Genomic DNA, 24,474 nt, shown 5'->3' on the forward strand with positions numbered 1-24,474 from the left:
TTTTGAATATGAGAGAGAGTATAAGGTTTGAAAGTGTATGGGGGAGTATATGGAATTGTTGTATGTATATATATGGTAGAGATTAGGTTAAAATTTGATTAGGAATGGGTTTGAGGGTTAAAAACATGGGTAATGGGAAGATAATTCATGGGTAGTGGGTTTGTGTTTTGATTTTTGATTTTTCAGATTTTTTTGGTTTTTTTCTAAGGCTAAAAAAAATTCTGCCAATCGGGCCCTGAGCGGTCCCTCAGCTTGCTGAGCAGTCGCTCAGCAGAGCTGAGCGGGCGCTTAGGGGTCTTCTGGAAAAATAATTTTTTTGCCCTGTTTTTTTGATTTTTTTGTGGTTTTGGATAGGTTACGAACTTCTAAGGGTGCCTATAACAACAAATCATGGGTTGCCTCCCAAGAAGCGCTTCTTTTTCGTCATTAGCTTGACGTAGCGTACCTTACTCAAGTTGACAATAAAACGGCACTAACCACTTCCCAGTTTGCCGTGTCCCCATAGTAATGCTTCAAATGCCGACCATTAACCTTGAATGCTTAGTCCGGATCATTCTCAAAAATCTACACCGCTCCATGTGGAAACACAGTTTTGATAATAAAAGGTCCAGACCACCTTGATTTCAACTTTCTAGGAAAAAGTCGGAGACGAGAGTTGAATAAAAGAACTAGCTGCCCCGGCACAAATGACTTAGGATATAGCTTCATTTCGTGCCACCTTTTCACTTTTTCCTTGTACATTTTGTTGTTCTCGTACGCTTGGAGTCGAAATTCATCAAGTTCATTTAACTGAAGCATTCGCTTCTTTCCAGCTGCATCTAGATCAAGGTCAACTTCTCCATCGCCCAATAGGCTATATGCTCAAGCTCCGTAGGTAAATGACATCCCTTACCATACACAAGTTGAAACGGGGACATCCCAAGTGGAGTTTTGTATGTTGTTCTGTAAGCCCACACAGCTTCATCGAGCTTCAAAGTCCAATCTTTCCTTGACGGACAAACAACCTTCTCTAAAATGCGCTTGATCTCTCTATTAGACACTTCTGCTTGACCAGTAGTTTGCGGATGATAGACAGTAGCAACACGATGATTCATATTGTAGCGCTGCATCATAGAAGTGATGTACGGTTGCAGAAATGCGACCCCTCATCACTTATGATTACTCGTGGTGTTCCAAACCTTGTGAAAATATGCTTATGAAGAAAATTCAACACTACCTTTGCATCATTCATCGGCAGAGCTTTGACTTCTACCCATTTTGAGACATAATCGACTGCCAGCAAGATGTACTGATTATTACAGGACGAGACAAATGGTCCCATGAAATCGATTCCCCAAACATCAAAGACCTCAACTTCAAGCATCACATTTAACGGCATTCCATCCTTCCTCGTAAGATTCCCCACTCTTTGGCAACGATCACACCTTAAAACGAACTGATGAGCATCCTTAAACAAAGTAGGCCAGAAAAAACCTGCTTGCAGGATACGAGCTGCCGTCTTCTCACCACCATAATGTCCACCATAAACTGTGAAGTGGCAGTTTCGTAATATCCCCTCCGTCTCACGGAATGGGATACATTTCCTGATGATCTGGTCAACTCCATGTCTAAACAAATACGGTTCATCCCACATATACCACTTTACCTCATGCAGAAACTTCTTCTTTTGAGCTATATTCATATTAGGAGGCATTATATTGCTGACAAAATAGTTCACAATATCTGCGAACCATGGCTCTTCCTCCTGAATTGTGAACAACTGCTCATCCGGAAAAGATTCGTTGATCAATGTCTTATCATGTGAAGTAGACTTGGGATTCTCCAATCTAGAGAGATGGTCAGCTACATGATTCTCAGTACCTTTTCGATCCTTGATCTCTAACTCAAATTCCTGTAGCAAGAGCACCCAACAAATGAGTCTAGGCTTCGAATCCATCTTGGAAACCAAATAGCGAATGACCGCATGATCAATGAACACTATCACCTTTGTCTCAAGCAAATAAGATCGAAATTTTTCGAAACCAAAGACTATAGCCAAGAGCTCCTTCTCAGTAGTGGTGTAGTTCATTTGAGCTCCATTTAGAGTCTTACTAGCATAGTAGACCACATGAAAGAGATTATACTTGCGCTGCCCAAGAACTGCACCCACCGCATAATCACTCGCATCACACATCATCTCAAAAGGCTCTGTCCAATCAGGTGCCGTAATAACTGGTGCAGTTATTATTGGATTTTAAACGCAGCAGGGGTATGGCAAAATACTTTTATACACATCAAATCCAAATATTAGCATACAGTTCAAGAATAAAAATTCGAGGGATCAAATCTAGCCTTTAAAATAATTCAGAGACAACGATCAGAGATCCTTAGCAGTTGCTCCTCAAGTGTGAAGCACTCCACCGGTATCCACCAAGAAAACGATGTTAAGGAGGAGGAAGGAGGTGGAGAGAATTGGGTTTTCCAAACTTTTTGGGTTTTTTGGGGTTCAATGGTTCGAATAAAAATAGGGTCTATAATAGTTTATTTATAGGCAAAATTTTCAGCTGAAATTTTCCCATAAATATTATTATTATTATCCCATTTATTATTCTCATTAATATTTAAAACACCTTTTAATTATTAATCCTTTTTCTAAACACTTTAAAATAATTCTCTCTCTTGATTTAATTTCCAAAAATTAAATCCTTAATTAATAATATTAAGAACTTTTCTTAATTAATTTATAATTAATTGAATCTCATTTAATCAATTATTAAAATTGCCAATTAATTATTTATTTCATAAATAAATAATTATTAGCCATTATTAATTAATTCCTCCACCATTAAATCATTCTCTTTTTATGGTGTGACCCTGTAGGTTCAATATTAAGCCGGTAGTAGAAATAAATAATAATAAAACTATTTTATCATTATTTATATAAATTCTCTAATTTATTAAATATAATTAATTAATTAATCACATTTATTCTACATCGTGAGGGATACTTCTCAGCATATCGCGACTATCCGGATAATATGAATTCACTGCTTAGAATATCAAGAACCTATTCAGTGAATAGTTACCGTACAATAAACTCCTTCTACCCTACAATGTCCCGATTAAATACAAGGCATGGAACTCGTGTCAAGCCTATCTAATTCAATCACTTGCTTACCATTTACTATGCGTAGTTCTATGCAAATTAGAAACTCCTTTCTAATTTCATTTACTCTGGCCAGAGATTCCTGAACTAGCATAAGTGGATCAGCCTTGAACATTCGCTTCCTTCACTGGAAGGGGTAGATCCTTTATTGATCATACACTATCTTCGTGTACAAATTCCTATACCCAGTAGAGCCCTAATAATTGTCCCTGGAGACTAAGAACTAAACCAAAACATAGTTCAGTGTACACAAGATTACTATGATGACCTCAAGTCTAAGGATACTTGTACAACTATCACTATGTGAACAACCGCTGACACGTGAGTGAACTCCATCAGTTGTTCAGTGAACTTATTAATTACCTACATACATACTATAATAAGCACCTACATTCTAGCTATAGTGTCACAACACAAATGTCTATGAGAACAGACATCCTTCATAATGAAGCAAGCATAGTAGGTACCGATCTTTGCGGATTATTAATTACCAGTTAGTAATCCTACGACCAGGAACTATTTAAGTTTAGAGTTATCATCTTTTAGGTCTCACTATTATGATCTCATCATAATCCATAAAAAGCTTTACTCTAAACTATGGTATATCTTATTTAAACACTTAAATAGATAAAGCCCGTAATAAAAACAAAAAAAGTCTTTTATTAATATCAATGAAATCAAAACAGATTACATAAAAGTTATTCCTAAATCCTCATACATGATTGAACTTAGGACATATTCATTTCAATCTACCACTTGTACTAAAGCCAATCACTCTGGTATCTAATACCCATCTTGTCTTTATGATGATCAAAGTGACTTTTATAAAGTGGCTTTGTGAATGGGTCTGCTATGTTGTTATGTGTGTTAACTCTAATTCAATACAATACAAGAAATGTTACCGCGCTCCCACTTACCCTTTTGTAAACACATGGTTCATCTACGTTTTTGATAAAATCAAACTCTTTGATTGTCTCATCAAAACGAATGTTCCATCTTTCGAGAAGCTTGCTTTAAACCACATACGGTTCGCAGTAGCTTATACACTAGGCTTTCATTTCCCTTGGAAAGAAAACCATCTGGCTATATGCCAGATCTCATAGTCGTAGTAAGCAGCAATCGCAAGCAAAATCCGAACTGATTTTAACAGGGCTACAGGTAAAAGGTTTCATCAAAGTCAATCCATTGCCTTTGTTTAAATCCTTTTGCCACAAGCCTGGCCTTATAGGTCTCCACCTTATCTATCTTTTGTATACCGTATAAATAGATTCCATTCTGGTTTTCATGGCACTATGCCATTTCTCTGAGTCAACACTACTCATAGCCTCATTATAGGTCATAGGGTCGTCATCATCAATGATCGACAACTCATTGTCATTCTCAATGACAAGGCCATATTACCTCTCAGGTTGGCGAGACACTCTCCCTGATCTATGAATGGGCTGTTCCATAAAAGGTTATTCAGTCAGAACAGGTGTTTCCACTTGATCCGTAGTAGTTTATGCTTCTTGAACTTCATCAAGTTCAATTTTGCTCCCACTGTTTCCTTCAAGGATAAACTCCTTTTCCAAGAAGGTAGCATGTCTGGAGACAAACACCCGATGATCAATGTAAAAGTAATACCCTAAAATCTCTTTAGGATATCCCACAAAACTACATTTTACGGATTGATATTCTAGCTTATCTGGGTCAACTTTCTTGACATAAGCTGGACATCCCCAAATCTTAACGTGTTTAAGACTCGGTTTCCTTTCTTTCCATATCTCATACGGAGTTTGAGGAATAGATTTGGAAGGCACCTTATTCAGTAAATATGCTGAGGTTTCCAATGCATAACCCCATAGGAATACTGGAAGATTTGCATAGCTCATCATGGACCGAACTATGTCTAACAAAGTTCGACTTCTCCTTTCAGATACCAATCTGGAGGAGTCCACTGGGAGACTATACCATTTACTTTGAGATAATCTAGAAACACTCCATTAAAGTATTCACCACCTCGATGTAATCGAAGAATTATAATACTATGTTTGGTTTGTTTCTCCACTTCATACTTATATTCTTATAAAATTTTCAAAGGCCTCAGACTTGTGTTTCATCAAACACATATCCGAATCCAGATCTATCATCTATGAAAGTAATGAAGTATGAAAATCCACCCATGGCTTGCGTAGACATTGGTCCACATATATCTGTGTGTACCATTCCTAGCAAATTTGCAGCCCTCTCTCCATGTCTACTAAATGGAGACTACAGTGCATAATGAAGTGAGATTTTCATCATCCCTTTTCTTTTATTAGTTTGTTCAATCTGAAGTAAATTATGTCACATTTATACAGACCATTATTTAAAGCACCACGTCCATAAAGAATATTATCTCTAAGAATAGATCATTCATTATTCTCAATAATAAATGAAAATCCAGCCAAGTCTAACATGGGAATAATATTCCTCACAATCGAGGGAACAAAATAACAATTATTTAAAACAATGGTCTTGCCCGTAGGCATTTGTAAATGAAATGATTCTACATCTTCAGCAGCAACTCTTGCTCCATTTCCCATCAGTAGAATCACCTCCTCTTCCTCAAAAGTCCTACTTCTCCTTGGTCCCTGCAACAAATTGCAGATTTGAGAACCACAGGCGGTATCTAATACCCAAGTAGAAATTTAATTTACTGACATATTCACTTCTATCATGAACATACCTGAATCAGAAGCGGTAGTCTCACTACCCTTCTTCTTCTTCAATTCTGCAAGGTAAACCTTGCAGTTCCTCTTCCAGTGCCCCACCTTGTTACAGTGAAAGCAAACAACTTTGCTCTTGGGGTCTTCAGCTTTTGGTGGAATCGGTTTTTCTTCACCTACTTTCTTCTTCTTGGAAGAGTTCCTCTTCCTTTTCTTAGGATTGGAACCTTCACCAATTAGAAGAACTGAACTCTTTTTATGGGGAAAATTCGATTCCGCAGTCTTCAACATGTTGTGGAGTTCAGGCAGGCTGACATCCATCTTATTCATGTGAAAGTTCACAACAAACTGCGAGAACGAACTCAGAAGCGATTGCAAGACCAAGTCTTGGCTCAGCTCCCCATCCATGGCAAAACCAAGTTGTCCAAGACGTTCAATCAAATTGATCATCTTAAGTACATGGTCATTCACAGATGATCCCTCAGACATCCTACAACCGAACAGCTCCTTCGATATCTCATATCGAGCTGTCCTCCCTGCCACATCATACAACTCTTGTAGATGCATGAGGATAGTGTGAGCATCCATATGCTCATGTTGCTTCTGTAGCTCAATGTTCATGGAAGCTAGCATGATGCATTGAGCAACATTTGCATCATCTATCCACTTACGATACACAACATGTTCATCATTATGTGCATCACTAGCAGGTTCAGTAGGCTTAGGTGAGTCAATCACGTATTCCAGCTTCTCAATCCTAAGAACAATTCTCAAGTTTCGAAGCCAGTCAGCATAATTAGGACCAGTCAATTTGTGAGCATCCAGTATGCTCCTGAGTGATAGTGTAGAAGACATAATGTATATTGTAAATATGTAAATGATAAACACATAACAACACTTAGCAAATATTCGATTTCATTTTAAAACACTATATGAATCGGGTCTTTATTCATAAGTGGCTCCCACTAGTTTATCTAATTTATTCAACCCCCTACGTGAAAAATTAAGCATTCATAATGCTAGTGGGAATAGGGATCCTACATTCCATTACACAACCCCGGCTGTGGCACGAAATGCCATGTAATGTTCAATAGGCAGACAACTCTTGTCAACTACATCTAATGTTAATCCCTAATCAAACTTTAGCCTCTTGAATAATTGAGTCATGGCTGTGGCACGACAAACTCAATATTCTAAGTCAAGTCTAACCCAACATTCCGTACAATTGAATTAGTCCCCAAAGGCCCACGGCTGTGGCACGTAACGACCTTTAGATTCTTATTCAATGTACACATCTCTATGTAATAGACAAGTATTTCTTATTTCGAAATCAAAGCCCTCGGCTGTGGCACGAAACGACAATGATTCAAAAATAAGAACTACTTTCTATCATATTGGAAGGCTATGACTGACACAAGCCCGTTGTGTCATTGGCCAATTACTACTTGATATTATTTAATTTTAGAGGGATTATATTACGTTACAATCATAATCATATTATAAAGAAATTATTCCTTTTAAATTAAATATTTCAAATCAATAATCAATAATCAGATGATTCCCAGATCGGGTGGAGCATTGTCAAGAGGCGTCACTTAATAACCCTTTCTTACAGATAGAAATCTGTTGTTGACAGAATTATCCTTTCTCTCATATCGAAAATTCATATTCAATTACGTGTTTCATAAACACAAGAATCTCATGATTGTATTCATAATATTATTATTAAGGTTATGAAACAATTTCACTATACTAGGTTGTCTAACAAACGCCTTATGTTCATTTAAGTTCACCTAAATCTATCATCGCATGATAAACTAAGCATATATCACATATATAAACATGAATAAACATCAAGGTAGGCATGTTATATCATCTAGCACATTAGTCTAAGCATTATACATCTCTATGTATCACATGAAGCATTTAAAAGCAGTTAAAACAGTTAAAAACAGCTTTAAAACACTTTCGGAAATATAAACAGTTCAAAACTTTTATATAAACTAAAATTGAACACTCCATTAGATCCGTCTCGGAAAAATGAATCCAACGGTATATTGCACGCCCAAAACGGAGTTACGAAACTCCCAGAAAATCAATTTTAATATAAACAGTCGGGCTGTAACGCATTACAGGAACGCGTTACAAGCCCTGTAACGCATTCCGGTGATGCATTACAACCCTTTTAACCAATTAAAAGGTGTAACGCATTCCGTGAATGCGCCACAGGTGTGTAACGCATTCCCGAAATGCGTTACACCCCTATTTTTTTTCTTGCAGCAGCCGCCTTTTGCTTTCCTCGGAAAATGAGCCGCCTGACACCAATGTTCTTTGTCTGCTTCCGTGCATTCAACAGACAAGCAACACAGCAGATATATTCTATATACATACTTACAAACAATATATATATATATATGATTATTTAATTACGAATTTAATTGTAAGAACTTCAAAAATTCATAATAAAAAATCTATACATCACAAAATTATGAAAAAAATACCCAGACGATCTACAACACTTGTAGAACCCAGATCAACATTCAAAATTATTCTGAGAAACGATTTCTCATCAGACAAAATTAATCCATGAAAGAACTTGTAAAAATCATAATTAATTCATATAAGCACACAAAATTCTGAAATTTTTACCACAGATCTATATGCATACAACCTGGCTCTGATACCATTGTTGGATTTTAAACGCAGAGGGGGCATGGCAAAACACTTTTACATACATCAAATCCAAATATTAGCATACAGATCATGAATAAAAATTCGAGGGATCGAATCTAACCTTTAAAATAATTCGGAGACAACGATCAGAGATCCTTAGCAGTTGCTCCTCAAGTGTGAAGCACTCCACCGGTATCCACCAAGAAAACGATGTTAAGGAGGAGGAAGGAAGTGGAGAGAATTGGGTTTTCCAAACTTTTTGGGTTTTTTGGGGTTCAATGGTTCGAATAAAAATAGGGTCTATAATAGTGTATTTATAGGCAAAATTTTTAGTTGAAATTTTCCCATAAATATTATTATTATTATCACATTTATTATTCTCATTAATAATTAAAATACCTTTTAATTATTAATCCTTTTTCTAAACACTTTAGAAATAATTCTCTCTCTTGATTTAACTTCCAAAAATTAAATCTTTAATTAATAATATTAAGAAGTTTTCTTAATTAATTTATAATTAATTAAATCTCATTTAATCAATTATTAAATTTTCCAATTAATTATTAATTTCATAAATAAATAATTATTAGCCATTATTAATTAATTCCTCCACCATTAAATCATTCTCTTTTTATGGTGTGACCCTGTAGGTTCAATATTAAGCCGGTAGTAGAAATAAATAATAATAAAACTATTTTATTATTATTTATATAAATTCTCTAATTTATTAAATATGATTAATTAATTAATCACATTTATTCTACATCATGAGGGATACTTCTCAACATATAGCGACTAACCGGATAATATGAATTCACTGCTTAGAATATCAAGAACCTATTCAGTGAATAGTTACCGTACAATAAACTTCTTCTACCCTACAATGTCCCGATTAAATACAAGGCATCGAACTCGTGTCAAGCCTATCTAATTCAATCACCTGCTTACCATTTACTATGCGTAGTTCTATGCAAATTAGAAACTCCTTTCTAATTTCATTTACTCTGGCTAGAGATTCCTGAACTAGCATAAGTGGATCAGCCTTGAACATTCGCTTCCTTCACTGGAAGGGGTAGATCCTTTATTGATCATACACTATCTTCGTGTACAAATTCCTATACCCAGTAGAGCCCTAATAATTGTCCCTGGAGACTAAGAACTAAACCAAAGCATAGTTCAGTGTACACAAGATTACTATGATGACCTCAAGTCTAAGGATACTTGTACAACTATCATTATGTGAACAACTGCTGACACGTGAGTGAACTCCATTAGTTGTTCAGCTGTGCGAGTCATGTTCAGTGAACTTATTCTATAATAAGCACCTACATACTAGCTATAGTGTCACCACACAAATGTCTATAAGAACAGACATCCTTCATAATGAAGTAAGCATAGTATGTACCGATCTTTGCGGATTATTAATTACCAGTTAGTAATCCTATGACCAGGAACTATTTAAGTTTAGAGTTATCATCTTTTAGGTCTCACTATTATGATCTCATCATAATCCATAAAAAGCTTTACTCTAGACTATGGTATATCTTATTTAAACACTTAAATAGATAAAGCCCGTAATAAAAACAAAACAAGTCTTTTATTAATATCAATGAAATCAAAACAGATTACATAAAAGTTATTCCTAAATCCTCATACATGATTGGACTTAGGACATATTCCTTTCAGTTATCAAACTCTTCTTGAGAATCTCGAATGTCGTCAAACATTCATCATCAAATTTGAAAGGCACATCCTTCTCAAGCAAGTTGCACAACGGCTTAGATATCTTCAAAAAGTCCTTGATGAAACGCCGATAAAAACCCGCATGACCAAGAAAACTATGGATTCCTTTCACATAAATAAGTGGTGGAAGATTTTCAATGACTCCCATCTTGGCTTTGTCCACCTCAAGACCCTTGCTAGAGACCTTATGCCCAAGAATAATGCCTTCACGCACGATAAAGTGACATTTTTCCCAATTGAGCACCAAATTAGTTTCTACACACCTTTTGAGCACCGCACGAAGATTATTCAAATATTCATCATATGAATGTGCAAAGACGGAGAAGTTGTCCATGAACACCTCGACATTATTCCCAATCATATCAGAGAATTTAGCCACCATACATCTTTGGAAAGTGGTCGGTGCGCCACATAAGACAAACGAAACTCTGCGAAAAGCAAACATGCCAAATGGACAAGTGAAGGTAGTCTTTTCTTGATCCTATGGTGCAATGCATATCTTATTATACCCCGAATAGCCATCCAGAAGACGATAATACTCATGACCGGCCAACCTGTCAAGCATCTGATCAATAAATGGAAGAGGGAAGTGATCCTTTCTTGTGGCCTTGTTCAACTTTCTGTAGTCCATGCATACCCTCCATCATGTGACTGTTCGAGTGGGGATGAGCTCGTTCTTCTCATTTGATACCACAGTAATACCTCCTTTCTTAGGTACACATTGCACGGGGCTCACCCAAGAACTGTCAGAAATAGGATAAATGATTCCTGCATCCAGCCACTTCCGAATTTCTTTCTTCACCACTTCTTTCATGATAGGATTAAGTCTTCGTTGTTACTCAACAGTCGGATTACTACCCTCCTCTAGCAGAATTTTATGCATGCAGTACGAAGGGCTGATCCCTTTGATGTCTGTTATAGTCCATCCGATAGCTGATTTGAATTCTCTCAAGATCCTCAAGAGCTTGTCCTCCTCACTACCTGAAAGGTCAAATGCAATAATAACAGGTAAAGTAGATGCATCACCTAAAAATGCATACCTCAAGTGTTCAAGCAATGGTTTAAGCTCCAAGGTAGGTGCTTCCTCAATAGATGGTTTGAGCTTTCCTTCAGCATTTTTGAGGTCAGAAGTACCAAGAGATTCAAATGGCATGTCTAGCTTTCGCCTCCAAGGAGAAGCATTTAGATATTGTAGTTGCTCATTGCCATCCTCATCATCACTGTCAAAGTCCCCCACTAAGGCTTTCTCTAATGCATCAGACATTAGCATATGATCAAGTTTTGAAGTAAACGCAGAATCAATCAAGTCCACCTTTAAGCACTCCTCATCTTCTGTAGGGAATTTCATTGCTTTGAATATATTGAATGTCACATCGTGATTCTTTACCCTCATCGTAAGTTCACCTTTCTACACATCTATCAAGGTATGGCCTGTAGCCAAGAAAGGTCTCCCCAAAATGATGGGAATCTTCTTATCTTCCTCGAAATCCATAATAACAAAGTCTGCAAGAAAGAAGAGCTTATCCACCATTACTAGCACATCCTTCACTATGCCTCGTGGGTATGTAATAGAACGATCGACCAATTGTAGAGACATGTAGGTGGGCTTTGGATCAGGAAAATTCAACTTTTTGAAGATAGAGAACGACATCAGATTGATGCTTGCTCCCAAATCACACAAGCACTTGTCAAAAGACAACTTGCCAATGGTGCAAGGAATGGTGAAGCTACTTGGATCTTTAAGCTTTGGAGGTAATTTTTGTTGCAGCACAGCACTGCACTCTTCCGTTAGAGCAACGGTCTCAAGGTCATCCAGTTTCACCTTCCTTGAAAGAATATTTTTCATAAATTTCGCATAACTGGGCATTTGCTCCAAAGCCTCAGCGAAAGTTATATTGATGTGAAGTTTCTTGAACACCTCCATAAACTTACCAAAGTGTTTATCCAGCTTTTGTTGTTGCAATCTCTTAGGGAAAGGTGGTGGAGGATAGAGCTGTATCTCCCTGTATTACCCGCAGGCAAAGTGTGTTCAACAGTAGTCTTCCTTGGTTCCGCCGCTTTCTCCTTTTGCTTAGCTTCTTTATCACCAACTTCAGCTTCTCCATCTTTTGCTTTTTCAGCATTAGCAACTTTTCCAGACCTTAAGGTAATAGCCTTGACTTGCTCTTTAGCTTCAGTATCACTGGGAAGTGTGCCAGGTTGACAATTGAGCACTATATTGGATATTTGACCGCTTTGATTTTCCAAGGTCTTGATAGAAACCACCTGACTTTTGCACAACAGCTTAAGTTCCTCAAAATCAGCACTAGAGGGTGGAGCTGCACCTCCTTGTTGAGGATATGATTGCCTTTGAGCATACTGCTATGGTTGCTGGAATCCAGGTGGATTAAACTGTTTACTTACGCCTTGTTGATATGGTTGTTGAATAGCATTCTGATTATTACTCCAGCTGAAATTTGGGTGACTTCTGTTGTTAGGATGATAAGTAGCTGGCACAGGCTGCTGCGGTCGCTGATAATTGTTCACATATGGAACAGATTCATTAACAAGAGAACACTGATCCGTAACATGAGAACCTGCACAAAGCTCACAGACCATAGCTATTTGATTGACTCCATAGGTGGCTAAAGAATCGACCTTCATAGACAGCGCTTGGAGCTGCGCTGCAATAGTTGTAGCTGCATCAACTTCCAGAATACCTGCTACCTTCCCAGGCATCATCCTTTGAGTTGGGTTCTGATGCTCATTTGCAGCCATAGTCTCAATAAGATTATAAGCCTCAGTATAGCATTTGGCCCACAAGGCGCCTCCAGCTGCTGCATCGAGCATGGGCCGAGATTGGGCCCTCAAACCATTATAGAAACCAGTGATCACCATCCAATCAGGCATACCATGATGTGGACACTTTCTCAACATCTCCTTGTAGTGCTCCCAAGCTTCGCACATAGATTCTGTAGGTTGCTGCGCAAATTGAGTAAGAGCACTCCTCATAGCCACATTTTTTGCCATTGGATAGAACTTCACCAGAAACTTCTGCGTAAGATCTTGCCAAGTAGTGATGGACCCAGCTGGTTCAGAATGTAACCAGTCCTTAGCTTTATCCCTCAGAGAGAATGGGAAAAGCCTCAGCTTGATAGCCTCATCAGTCACACCATTATATTTAAAAGTACTACAGATCTCGACAAAATTCCTGATGTGCATGTTGGGATCTTTAGTAGCAACACCTCCAAAAGAAACAGAATTCTGCACCATCTGAATAGTGCCCAGCTTGATTTCAAAAGTGTTAACCTGAATAGCCGGGTGAAGGATGCTTGACTGAATGTCATCAATTTTAGGCCGAGAAAAGTCCATAAGAGCTGGATCTGCCGGAACTATACGATCACCCATGATTACTGGTTCTTTCTACTCACTTTCTGTATCCGAATCTTCAAAATCTATCTTCTCCGGAATACCAAGAACTTCGTCTGTCTCCTCAGCCATATCTAAAGTCCTCTTGTGAGTGCGAGAACGTGTTTGCATAAATGCTCGCTAAAGTACCTGAAACACAACCGGAAACAATAAGTAACACGTCTTAATCAATGATTCCTAATGACCACTGATGGTAAGTACATAAACTAAACAAATACGCCGAGTCCCCGGCAGCGGCGCCAAAAACTTGTTAGGGCGGAAACACGCGCTAATAATACACGCAAGTATACGCGTTCGCAAGTAATATAGAATACTTTTAGTTCCTTCACATAGAGACTCAGACTAATTATGTTCAATTAACACTCACTCACCAATGTATAATTACTTCTCAATGTCAAAATAATAACACTTAGATTTGATTAACTAAATATTGACTATAATTAACTACGAGAATTAAGCACTTAATTGACACTTGAATTAACAATATTAAACACACATGAAATCCCAACTTCATTACTACTTCCTTCAATAGTTATTATTATTACCCTTAGCATATAACGGTGATGATATTAATCGAACAACACGAAACTGATAAAAGCCAACTTTTATTGTACTAATACCATTCTACCAAGCATCCACAATTAAAATAGAAGTTGAATAGGCATCAATTATGTTGAGACCCTATATGTCTACAGAATTTGACAACATAACGATTTAAGCACAAGTTATTCCTTATGATTACACAGGGCAAGTAAAATGGTTAGAGTTACCTACGAATCATGCATACACATACATGAACTTATGCTAGCATGGCAAGTTCTAAACCTCAAGATCCATCATCGCTTCACAAGAGATTGACACCCTATCTTATATGTTCGCGATGCACATAAGACGAATAATTACAACCAATACTAGATATCAAACAATCATCACACACTAAGGTATTAAATAACTAACTAAAGAATTCCATAGTAAATCCGTTACGACCCCATGATCACGCTTAGCCCATGATCGAACTCATCGTTACCATAGGTTCATATGAAAACATGATAATAACATATGAGAATAATAACTAAAACTACTTATATTAAACTAGAGTATGTCACAAGAGTAAATAGGTTCAAAGTAAAGAAAACTAGCATCCAAAGTTACAACGAAATAAATAATCACAAGAAAATATGCTTCCTCTTCGTTGTGATATGCTAAAACGGTCTTCTTCCTTATTTCCTCGCTCCTCGATTAATACTACGATTCAACACATGTGAAACGTCTCTGAAAACTACTTATATAGGAGTCCCACAAAACCCAGCTATCTCAAAAGTTGGAAGCTTAACAGAATCAGGAGTCTAACAATAATATTTTAAATTTCCATCCCTGAGCAGCCGCTCAGCAATCCTGAGCGGGCGTTCAGCAGAGCTGAGCAGGCGCTTAGACCCCTTCTGGAAAAAAACTCGGTTTTTGCTCCCGTTCTTTGCTGCATTCTGCTCCTATCTTCCCACGCGCAATGCCAAACACATGCCAAGGCTTATTCTTGATGAAATCTCTCCACAAATGCCAGTAATACCCTGAAATGCACAAACACTAGAAAAACACATCAAATACATAAAATAATTGATTTCAAGACATCAATTCAAGCCATTATAAGACGTTCTAAGTGGTATAAAATGCCACTTATCAAAAAGCGATATCAGAACAATTGGATATGGCACTCCCCACCTGGAAGAAGAAAAAGGAATATTATTTAGGAAAGGAAGGCCATCCGGACGGAAAGCAAAAAAAAACTGCTTGAGGTTTACCTGCCCCCATTGCCCGGTCACCCTCTTGAAAGTTGCGGCCATACTGGAACCCTCCACTTCATCCCAATCCTCTTCAGAAGGGATGCTTGACATGAATCCAGCCAGGTCAACCAGGGACTTGGTCCCAACCCTCACCGGATCCCCATCCGGACATTTTCACTCTGAATCGCAGACGACCCGGCTAGAGATAGCAGCTTTACCTCGGGGAGGCTTTGCCAGGACTGACTTCCTCTTCTTCGCTGGAGGGTCCTCATCCCCGGAAATCTCCTGGAGCTCAGGATCATAATTCAGAGGCCCCTTACCCGGGTCAACAACATTTTGGGGGGCAGAGGACTCGGCTCCTCCCTCAGCATCCTCAGAACCGGATCCAGGTCCGGGAGCTCCCTTTAAGGCCTTGAAAGCCAGACCCAAGGTGTTAAAAGCAGCAACGTAGGCAGATGAAGACATTATTGCCTTGAAGGAAGGGTTGTAATGCGACAGACCTGTAGAAAAGGGAAAAGGAACAAGTCATAATAAAGTTTACCAATAATCAGGATCAAACAGCCAAAATAAAGATTCAAAGCAGTTTCCATAAGCAAATATGTTCTACGAGTTCTAACAGGAAAGAGCCCCGGGCCCCAGATGCAACCAACAATCCGGATCAGGAAGTAGTAATAGTAAATATAAATGCTAAAGCCAATAAATAACCCGATCCGGGTCCCTAAATAGATTAAGCAGCCCGGACCCTGCTAAATAGCAAACAATCTGAGGAAAGATAAATTAAGAGGGAAATAATCCGGATCACCAAGTATCATGGGCAATCCGGGTCAAACTGAAGCAACTTCTATCCCTGAGAAGACCCACAGAATGCAAAGGTAAAGGATCCAGATCCGCTAAACTAATAGCATATAAAAAGAAGAAAGAAACCCAGAATGACATGAAACTTACATCCGAGTTCAAAGAGCAGCTTATCGTTCATAAAAGTATCCCGGGTCGGCTGAAACCCGAGACAATCACAAAACTTCTTTATTTGGGTCACAGCATCCCCCTCTAAGATTGCAGGGTTGAAATTTATTTGGACACCTCCTAGAGTAAAGTAAGGCAGGAAGGCCAGATCGAATCCCTTCAACATTATCAACTCCCCATTCTAGTGCTTCAACATAACTGGCTTGGCCACACCCGGGCCATAACCACACTCCGAGGCCCGGAACCAGAGCTCGTAGAAGGGTTTCAGGCTTGATTTGGAGAGATAGAATATTTGGTGGAAAAGTTTAAAGGTGGGCAGGAGTCCGGCCTTATTACAACAAGCTATAAACCAGGTCATTGACTTAATCCTGTTCGGAGTGATCTGCATCGGGGAAATCTTGAAAACGTGTTTACAAAGGTGTTTGATAAACATGTGGCAGCGGAGACTCCACCCGGATCTCAAGTGCTCTAGCCATACCGGGATGAAGCCATCAGAGGGACGGTGATAAATCCTCTCGTGGGATTCCGGCCACCTCCAAGCGATATCAGGGGTTAGCTAAAATGCGGCCCGGATTGCCGTATCCATATCACCCGGATCAGCCTCCGCATAGAAATCCTTCAGCTGGTAGTGATCCCGTCTAATGGGAAACATGGCAAAAGCATTCTCAAGAGCCCCCTGCTCATATACCCCGGGATGGCCATCCTCCTGTTTCTCGTACCTAACCCGTCCATAATAGATGCTATTATCAAACTTGATGGGCTTTCTGACAAAGTGATATTTAACATTGGTCCAACGGCCCTCGGGCGTAAAGAGAACCGAGTTTTCTAGAAGCCTCTTGTACCGGAAACTGGTAATTATCTCAGCGGATCCGGAACCCTTCTTAACCATCTCAACCCGAATCTTTGTTCTCTCAGATGAATATGGGTTACTCTCGTCAGTGGAAAAGCCTGGGTAGCAGTTAAATACTCTCATAGCCCGCTTCTTGGTTCGGACCATATATATTAAAATGAAGGTCAGTTAGTCTGGGCTCCTACGGATTTTATTTATCCTGCTAAGCAGTCCGGATCAAGTACGTTATGTTAATTCTCCCATAACCTACCAACTCGGACCGCTAATGCAAGTCCAAACCGGGCAAACATGAACGATCCGGATCATCTATGCTGAACAAAACAAAAACAAAACCTCAAAACGAGTACACATATCCGGATCTAACACCTAGCCCGAATCACAAAAAAAAAATACAAAGAGCCCTTACCTGGGTCTGTGGTCTTAACCCGGATCTAGAAAAACTAAATTTAAACCTCAACAGCCTTATAAGTCTGATTCCCAAAAATGCATGATGACATAGCCCGGGTCATGAACCCCCTACCCGGATCCAACCCGAAAACCTTAAGCACAGATTGCTCAAGAATCAAAAGAGCAGATTGTATACTTTTTACACATATATACATGCATTTTAACCATGAACACGAAGAACAGCCCCAAAAAACCCAGAAAATCGAATGAAAATCAAGCAAATTCGAAGTAAAAACAACCAAAAACCCACAGATCTAAGTATAATGACCACCAAACAATCATGTCCATCACAAAATCACACCAAAAATACTTATTTATACTACCAAATCGCGGATGAAAAAGCAACTTCGAAGCATGCAAGAACTTGAAGAAAAAATGCGAGGAAGTGAAGAAAAAGGAAAAAAGAGAAAAAGGCTTACAAGCGACGAGGGCCAATGAATACAGAATGGCGGCACAGCAGCGGAGAAACCCAATAAATAACACGAGCCTTTAGAGATGTTCGAAAGAAAGAGAGAAAGAGACTGTTAATATTCTAGGGGAGATAAAAAATAAAAGTGAAAGGAAGCAAGGCTTTTATAGGGGGATGAGTGGAGAAACCTCCCTCGCCACGTGGCACAACCGGATTGGCCAAGGGTTCAGTTACAGAAAACTAATATATATATATATACTTGCATACATATATATATTAAAAGCACATTAAACCCCACGATTATTATAGGTCAATTTTCTAGGAATATAACTGTCAATAATTCAAAAACATGGGGGGGAAGTTGAAAAAACGTTACAAATTCCTCATTTTTCAGAATCCAGAGCCCTCAACCCGGATCAATGGCCCCCACCCAGATCCTGGTGAACCTGGATCAGTGGTCCTCAAGAAGCAGAAATCTTTCTAAAGTCAATCCGGAATTGTCTCTACTACACCAGACCCGGATTGGGGAGCAACAAGGGAGGAGAAAGGAAACCAATTTCCTCTACCTTAATCCGGATCTGTTTCTACTACACCAGATCCGGATTGGGGGGCAACAAGGAAGCAGAATTTTTGTTAAGACAACCAATTTCATTTACCTTAATCCGGATCTCCCTCTACTACACCAGACCCGGATTGGGGGGCAACATAGAAGCATAATTTTTTTCTAAGGAAACCAATTTCCTCTACCTTTATCTGGATCTGTTTCTACTACACCAGACCCGGATGGGGGGCAACAAGGAAGCAGAATTTTTTCTAAGAGAACCAATTTCATTTACCTTAATCCAGATTTGTCTCTACTACATCAGACCCGGATTGGGGGGCAACAAGGAAGTAGAATTTTTTCTAAGGAAACCAAATTCCTCTACCTCAATCTGGATCTGTTTCTACTACACCAGACCCGGATTGGGGGGCAACAAGGAAGCATAATTTTTTCTAAGGAAACCAATCTCCTCTACCTTAACCGGATCTGTTTCTACTACACCAAACCCGGATTAGGCGGCAACAAGGAAGCAGAATTTTCCCAAGGCAACCAAATTCATCTAACTTAATTTGGATCTGTCTCTTCAACCCCAGACCCGGATTGGGGGGAAAGAAAGAATCAGAATTTTTTCCAGGAAAACAACTATGATCCAGAAATTCTGCATAAGGGAGTGGGCGCAATGATTTAGTATAAGCAACATGGCTAGGGCTCAACCCAGATCTAGGGCGTGGCAGGCTCAACTGATAGACCAAGACCCCCTCACATATGGCATCCAATTGGAGTGACCCAGGCTCAGGTGCCATCCCAGAACCTGGATCATCCCCCAACCAGGACCCAAGCCAGGACCTGGATCATCTACCAACCTGGATTCATCCTAGTTCCAGGACCACCCAGATAGAGTAGACCCGAGGGGGGGCTCTACAAGCACATGCACGCCCCACAACCCGCCAAGGAGGGGTATGTGGGCACGCGACAATGACAGCTATCAACAACCAACATATCAGACAAACACGGCGCGTGTCAGAGTACTGTTAGGACACCCTGAAGGTGGTCCTCGCCTGGACACGTGTATGCAATCTACCCAAGCCAGATATCCTCCGCTTCCAGCAACCAACAGCCCTGATCTAGAGGTACCAAACCCTAAACCCTACCTTTGGGCTATATATACCCCCAAAGATGAAGGGTTTAGGGGTTAGACACACTTTGAGCACACTCTCACACACACAGCCACCCCTGTCCTCTCTATCTTCATATTCCCCAACCAAACTCTTATTCTCACATCGGAGGCGCCGTGAGGCTCAAACCCCTCTCCGGTGTTATTTTGCAGATACCCAACAGCAGCTACACCCCGCTTTCAGAAGGAAGGTCCAGGAACGGCGTCGGAGGGAGCCGCCCCGCTCATCGGAGTTATGATAACCTTTATTATCAAAACCAGTTTGTATGTTTATACACCCTTGAAGATATTTGTGTTTTCTTGCAAGTATGGTTTTTATTTTTTATTCCATGTGCCTGCAACTTTGCAATAATGGATTTCATTTTGCAGTGTTTGCCTAGTTTCGATTTGGGAGAAGAAACAATTTGTGAAGGGTACATGTCAGAATGGTTATATAGTTTTCGTCCTCAAGTTTGCAAGTTTTTATCTTGTTTAAAGGCTTGTTTTAGTGGTAGTGGCAGTGTAGTTTGTGCAAGGTTTCTTTTTTACAGACAAATTATTGGCATATATCAGATCCTACAACTATATGATTATTATATGTTTCTTCAAAATCGGTTCTTATAATATATCAGGTTCTTTATCAAACTTAATTACAGAAAATGTGAAGTTGCTCCAATATGCAAGCCAAATGCAGGACATTTTGCTTGAAATAAAGATTTACTCGTTGTTAATTTATATAGCCAACTACGAAGTTCCTACAAACCCGAGATACTCGTGTGAAGGAAAAGAAAAACAAAACTAGCACTTTACTCTGCTGTGAACTTGTAGACCATAATATGCTGATAAGTCTCTCCTGGATTCACAATTTGTGAAGGAAAACTTGGGTGATTTACGGAATCAGGAAATCCTTGAGTCTCCAAGCAAAGTCCAGCATACTTGTGATAAACAAAACCTAACTTTCCCTTCACATTGTGGACCATATTACTGGTATAAAACTGAACTCCTGGTTTATTAGTCCAAAGTTCCATCTTTCTCCCAGATTTGCTATCGTGCACAATAGCAACCTTGTTCAGATGCTTCTTACTGGTCCCGTCAAGCACATAATTAATATCGTATCCATCTGAAAGGTCTTTGATTCTGCTTCCAATTAACTGTGGTTGCAGAAAATCATATGCTGTTCCCGACACAGGTACAATTAGGCCCGTGGGAATGAGTGCATCGTTGACTGGGGTGATATTGGATGCTAATAGTTGGATGCTGTGGGACAATATATCCCCGCTGTCTTGCCCTGCCAGATTCCAGTAAGTGTGTGAAGCTAGATTAATTGGAGTGGGCTTGTTTTTAGGCTTGGCTTTCATTTTCAGCGCCAGCTTATTGGAACCTATAAACAAGTATGTAACTGAGACTGCAACATTACCGGGAAATCCTGTTCCAAATTTTCAAGGTTTAGTTGGATTAAAAAGACATGGATACAATGGTAAAGTTAAAAGTAAATACCATCTTCACCATCGGGGCTGTTGTATGTGAGAGTAATATGGCTATCTGGGTTGTGATCTTCAACGGTCCATATCATTTCACTGAATCCGGTTTTACCACCTGGTATTTGATTTCTTATTAGATTATCCAAATTATATATATATATATATATATATATATCAAAATAATAATGCAGCATATATAGATTCTGTGTTATGAAGAGTAGTAAAGTACCATGGAGAGTGTTATTGCCATCATTAGCAGACAAATGGTATAAAACGCCATTTAGAGTAAAACGAGCATTTCCAATCCTGTTAGCCACACGACCCACCAGAGCACCGAAGTATGTTGTATCATTCTGTATACAAATTATTCATCACACCATTACAACAAACGTAAACCAAACCAGTCAGTCATCTCGAAAATGAAAAAGTAAACACAATGTGCAACCTAATAAAATGGTAAAGAATAATAAACTCACAGAGTACTCCTTAACCGAGTCGAATCCGAGCACAACATCGTCTATTTTGCCTACAAAAACAACACATATATAATCAAAAATATCAAACATCAGTTCATATACAGAGAGCAATGGCAGACGTAAACCAAATATACTCCCGCTCACAGAACCAAACAATTTTATACATAAGAATTTAATAATAGAGTTATACAATGTAACAAACCATTTTTATCCGGGATCATGATAGACAAAACAGTAGCACCATAATTTGTAACCTTGATCGAAAAATCCCCTCTTTTAATCTCATAAACGCCAACATCTTCTCCTTTTTTTGCACAAGTGCATAAATTTATTTGAAACAAAACAGTAACTACAAGTATCACCCAGATCTGTTTAGCCATTGTTTTTAACTTGTTAAATGTGATATGCATGATTGACTAGATAAAGGATACGTACGCAATCTGTATATGTAAATAAAAATATGCTACGCATTCCCCTTAATGAGGTAACTGATTAACGATGTTTTAACCACTGTACTAGCTTTCCTTATTCTGCTCAATAATTGGCATTCGGCACTTCCATCCCTATATTACCCGTAAATCGTGACTTTTATTTTTATCACAAGATCAACCAATTGTTGATATTTTATTGTTACAATGTGATTGATAAGTTTTTGTTCCGAGAGATGAAAAAATTAGAAGACTGGAAGAAGAAAAACTTTTAATAAAACGAGAAAAATTTATTAAAGAAACTAATTTAGAAATTCAAATAAAAGAATTAAAAGAAGTATTAACTGAACAATATAAATTAATAGATGATTTAAGGCAAAAAATTTAAAAAAATGAATTGGATAGATCCAAATGCAATAACTAGAAATAATAGAAAAATAAAAGAATTAATAAAAAATCAAGAAAAACTAGAAATAGAACTAGATAAATTGCAAGAAAGAAAAAATGAAATTGAATGGACAAGAGAAAATACGGATGAAATAATAAGATGTTATCAACAACTTGGAAATATGATAATAACATTTAGAAATAATAAACTAAGAATTCAAGGACTTAAAAGAATAATTTTATCGAGTAATATAACTGGATAATAATACAGTTTGAAAAAATGTCATTAGAGAAATCAAGTGAAACACAAGATGTATATTATCAAATGGATGAATACGAAGAAGGAACATCACAAACTCTAAGTTTTAAACCAGATATATATAATCAAATCCAAGGAGAAACAGAAGAACTAACAATAAAAAAGATATTCAAAACATCATATTTTGAAAGAAATAAAGAAGTTAGATATATAGCTCAAAAACATGAAAATATAATAGACATAGATACAATAAATGGAAAAGCAAAAATAAATTTAATAACAGATGGTTTGATAAAAAAAGAACTATCTAAATTAAAACAAAAAGAAGCAAATAAACTAAAAAATATTTATTTTGGAGCAATAAAATTTACAATAAAAGCATATTTTCAGAAAAATATTGATACTCCCATACAAATATATGTACTAGACGATAGAATAATAGGAAATATACAAGATTCATTAATAGCAGTAGTAAAAGGAAACTTAATATATCAGAAATTAAAATTTATAATACAACCTGATTTCAGCATATCATTAAGAGATGAAAATAAAGAAAGATCTTTAACATTATATTATAAATTAGATGGAATAAAAATGCAAAAGGGAAGTAAGGTAATTAGTATAGAAACTAAAATAGTATATGCTATGACTGGAAACCATCATGTAAAGAAACAAACGGAATTAGGAATAATAGTACCAAAATTATATAATGATATATTAGAAAAAATTGAACATAAAGAAGAATCTCAAATAACAATCCCAGAAGAATTTACAATAGACTTTAGTAATAGACAAATAATTCCAACACAAAGAATTAAACCAATATTAGAAGGATCTAGATTAAGTTTTAGAAGAGAACACAACCCTATAAATTTAGTTAGATCAATGAGTATGACCAGTAGAAAATTAGATTTAATAAAATTACCGTGTTACGAATCAGATAAATTAAGAATAAAAACAATAATATTTAATGGAATATTTGCCAAAGAAGTTATAACAGAAATAAATACCGGAGCAACAAAAAGTCAAATACATATAACTGAAGTTGACTCAAACAAATGTGAGGAAATAGAACCTCAAATAATAACTGAACCAAATAGCTCGAGAGAAACAATAATAACAAAAAGTATAAAATTGAGATTAAAAATTTTAGACTTAGAATATAATATAAGCCTAGGAGTAATAGAAAATGACGTTAGTTATCAACTATTATTAGGAATGGATTTCTTAAATGAAATAAAATATAATATAACCAATGAAGGAATAGAAATAAATGATCAGAATAAATTAAGATTTATAGACAGAATATGAACCCTGAAAAGGAAATAAATGAAAAGAAAGATGAAATAGAAACTATTAATAGGATAATAAAAGAAACATTAATTATGTCTCAGGAAAAAGAACTACAATACTTAAAAGAAAAAGAAAAACTAGAGGAAGAAATAAAAGAATTAGAGAAAATAAAAGGTAAGAAAAGAAAAATATGGATAATTAAAGGAGAATGGAGAAAACGAGCCTATAAATATGAATAATACTGAAAACCAAATGAAAGATATTTGGAACGAAATATTTATAAAGGAAAGTTTAAACGCTATATTAAAAAAGATGGAAGAAAATCAAGAAATTAGTAGAAAGATAATTAAGGA

The 24,474-nt window shown here is 37.6% G+C and overlaps 1 protein-coding gene and 1 non-coding gene across 2 annotated transcripts; one reads left to right on the forward strand and one right to left on the reverse strand.

Moving 5' to 3' along the window:
• The first annotated feature begins 13,135 nt into the window (after nt 1-13,135).
• LOC141694412 (small nucleolar RNA R71) lies at nt 13,136-13,242 on the forward strand. Its single transcript, XR_012563721.1, has one exon. It is a non-coding gene; the product is annotated as a small nucleolar RNA R71 (small nucleolar RNA).
• Nucleotides 13,243-20,551: 7,309 nt separating this feature from the next.
• Nucleotides 20,552-22,211, reverse strand: LOC141692529 (uncharacterized). The gene is made up of 5 exons (XM_074497400.1): nt 21,957-22,211; nt 21,755-21,804; nt 21,508-21,631; nt 21,295-21,393; nt 20,552-21,223 (listed from the first exon to the last, which is right to left on the reverse strand). Exons 1-5 carry the CDS (start codon nt 22,162-22,164, stop codon nt 20,604-20,606), a joined length of 1,101 nt encoding a protein of 366 aa, XP_074353501.1. The 5' UTR covers nt 22,165-22,211; the 3' UTR covers nt 20,552-20,603.
• Nucleotides 22,212-24,474: the final 2,263 nt, after the last annotated feature.

This window comes from Apium graveolens, chromosome 10, assembly GCF_009905375.1.
Source record: "Apium graveolens cultivar Ventura chromosome 10, ASM990537v1, whole genome shotgun sequence".
NCBI lineage: Eukaryota > Viridiplantae > Streptophyta > Magnoliopsida > Apiales > Apiaceae > Apium > Apium graveolens.